General features: G+C 34.4%; 1 protein-coding gene across 1 annotated transcript in view; it reads right to left on the minus strand.

Annotated features, from left to right (window-relative positions):
• HMCN1 (hemicentin 1) overlaps nt 1–2,921 on the minus strand; it is a 763,653-nt gene that overhangs the window by 563,645 nt on the left and 197,087 nt on the right. The window contains exon 3 of the mRNA XM_006901311.1: nt 721–791. Within this exon, the coding sequence (XP_006901373.1) occupies nt 721–791 (71 nt within the window). The remainder of the gene's footprint in view (nt 1–720; nt 792–2,921) is intronic.

A 2,921-nucleotide genomic window follows, 5' to 3' on the forward strand; every position in this document is an offset into this window, starting at 1 on the left:
TATTTTAAAGTCCTGTTCTTATGTTTTTAGAATACTATAAAATTATTGTTATTAATCTTCTCTAATAGCAAAATACAATAACTTGCGTAGCACAAGCAATTTGCAATATGCTTCTAGCCTAAATGCTGATGGTTTAAACCCACCAAATGTTATTAAGTAAATGAAATAAACTACATTCTTATGTATTTTATAAGGAATATGTGATTCACTGCTTCCATAGAGGGTACAGCTAAGGAAACCTATGGAGTATTTCTACTCTTGTAACACATGAGGTCACCATGAATTGGAGTCAACTCAATAGCAGTATGTTTCACTTTTACTTTTTGTCTTTTTAAATAATTTAATTGGCAATCTCTTCTCATATGATTTACTGCCTCTGAAAACCCACTGGAAGATTTAAATTTGATGGCACATAACAACAGTAAGAAAAAATTATATTATGGTTGATTTAAATTACAGCATATCAGAATTATCTTAGTTATACTTGATAGCAAAAAGGTAGTATGGTGAAAAATAAAAGACAACATTAGGTCTGCCTCCTATATTTATCACTTAGTTGGCACAGAATTCAGATGGGAAAACAGATGGTATTTACTGAGGCTCGAATAGGTCAGCAATTGCTTATTTCAGATTTAGAAGCAGGTAAAATCAGCCCGGTTTCACGATTTTTTTAATCCCCCCCCAACAAAACCATAAGTAAAATTGAAAGCATACACTCACCTGAACATACAGTTCTCTGAGTTCAAACTGAAATTTCTTAGGATCAGTGGTAATTGTAACTGGGCCAATTTCTGTGAAGACAAATATGACATGGGTCAATAAATAGCAATCAACAGTATTAAAGACTTGTAGTGTTTTTAGGTGCTCTTTCACTGTGCACTACGTGGTTATTTAAGAAAAAAATATTATCAGCAAAGATTCTTTCTCAATCAATAACTACTATAATATAACTTAGGATTCACTATTAATTATGCAAAACAACAAGAGTGAATTCTTAGCTTTGAGAAATCCCACTGTGAGGGGAAATATGGCACAAGATAAAGTCAGGTGTTCGATTTACTCTCTTTATCATTCTCACCAGTCAATGAATATTTATTGAGCACCTACTTTGTTGTTTCATCCAAGACTGTAAATCTTTGTGGAAGCAGACTGTCTCATCTTTCTCTTTTGGAGCATCTGAAGTGTTCAAACCATAGATCCTTTGATTAACAGCCAAAAAATTATCAACTACTAGGACACCATGGAATTCTACTCTATCCACTATGAGCTGGAATGGACTTGATGACTTTACTGCTAAGGTAAGCAAATCATATCTATTTTATAATCCAGTTTTGTCAAATCAAAGTGGGAAAACTATATGCAAATATTTGACAAGTTCAAAATAAAATATATGATACAAAAGAAATAAATAAACCTTTTCTCAGCACATAATATATTAAATTATGTCCCTTAAAATCATGCGCTAAACTATCAAGCTCTCTTGGGTTATTATAATTCCATTTGAGAATAGATTGTCTTTGTTATGTTAATGAGACAGAATTCGTGTCCCATGTGCTTTGAGTCAAAATCTTTTGAGGTACAAAGTGATTAAATAAACAATAGAGTCAGCAGAGACAGAGAAAAGAGAGACATCAAGGCACATGAATATCACCCAGCAAATACGCTAGAACCTGCTTCCAGAGCTTACTAAGACAGAAAATCTTCCCCAACTGTCAGCATCCTGAATCTGAGCTTCCAGACTCCTAAACTGTAAGAAAATATTTTTGTTTGAAATCCATCTATGTGAGGTGTATCTGTTACAATAGTACTAAATACATAGACATTGCATATCCTTTAAAGCTTTTAAGAACTTGGAAAAAGAATGTTAAAATTGCAGGAACAGTCCCTATCCCTTCGTTTTCTATGGTTGACTTGTCATCCACTGCTAGCATCAGTCTCCTGAGCTGGCTTTTCCCTCTATAATTTCCTTTGGGACTGTGGTCACTATCACCATTGCCCAGATATAATATACAAACCATTGCAGCAAATAGGGGCTTGAGGGGCCATTGTATTTACTGGAAAGTAAAGAATCAACTCAGAGAAAAAGGAGTCCAGGTGCTAGTTTGAGGTAATTTGACAATTATTAGCATAAGAAGAATACAGTATGTCTTTTGTAAGTAGCATAACCATCGATGCTCATACACTGATGAAAGATCACTCTCTAAAATAGGTCAGCTGATAGCATACTTCATGAATAGGCGAGGTAACAATTACTTTATGCAAAAAGCGGTATACACTCATGCAATAATGTTAACACTTGTCTGAGTATCATGCACACAGGCAAAATATCTTAAGTTCTAAGAACAGATAAAAGTTTCTTTTTTCTAATGTAAAAAGCTCTGGTGCCTAGTGGCAAGAAGCTGTGATGCAACCCTGAAGGCACAGTTTGAGGCCACTAGCTGTTCCACAGCAGAAGGATGGACAATCTCCTCCTGTGCAAGTAACTACCTCTGAAAACCTGATAGAGGGTCAGCTATGGGTCGGTTCAGACTCTATGGTACACAACAACAACAACAATGTAAATATAGGCTAGGTTCAGACCTAATGTAAAACCACAATACAAACACTATGTAGATATTAGAAATTAATTTTACAAAACATTTCCTAGTGCTCGATTCTGCAGCACATATACTAAAATTGGAATGATATAGAAAAGATGAAAATGATTCCTAAGCAAGGATGATACACAATTTTGTAAAGCGGTCCATATTTTTCAGTTCATAGCAATAGGCACACACATATAAAAGTAAGAGGAAGAATCTATGCCCTAACTCAATACCTTCATCAAATAGAAAAAGAACAATAGAATCCTACTGCCTCTAGAAGAAAAGAAATTATAAGGACAAGAGCTGAAACTAATGAGATAGAAAACAGAAAAACAA

Source organism: Elephantulus edwardii, unplaced genomic scaffold, assembly GCF_000299155.1.
Source record: "Elephantulus edwardii isolate Elephantulus edwardi_28Jun2011 unplaced genomic scaffold, EleEdw1.0 scaffold00318, whole genome shotgun sequence".
Classification (NCBI taxonomy): Eukaryota; Metazoa; Chordata; class Mammalia; order Macroscelidea; family Macroscelididae; genus Elephantulus; species Elephantulus edwardii.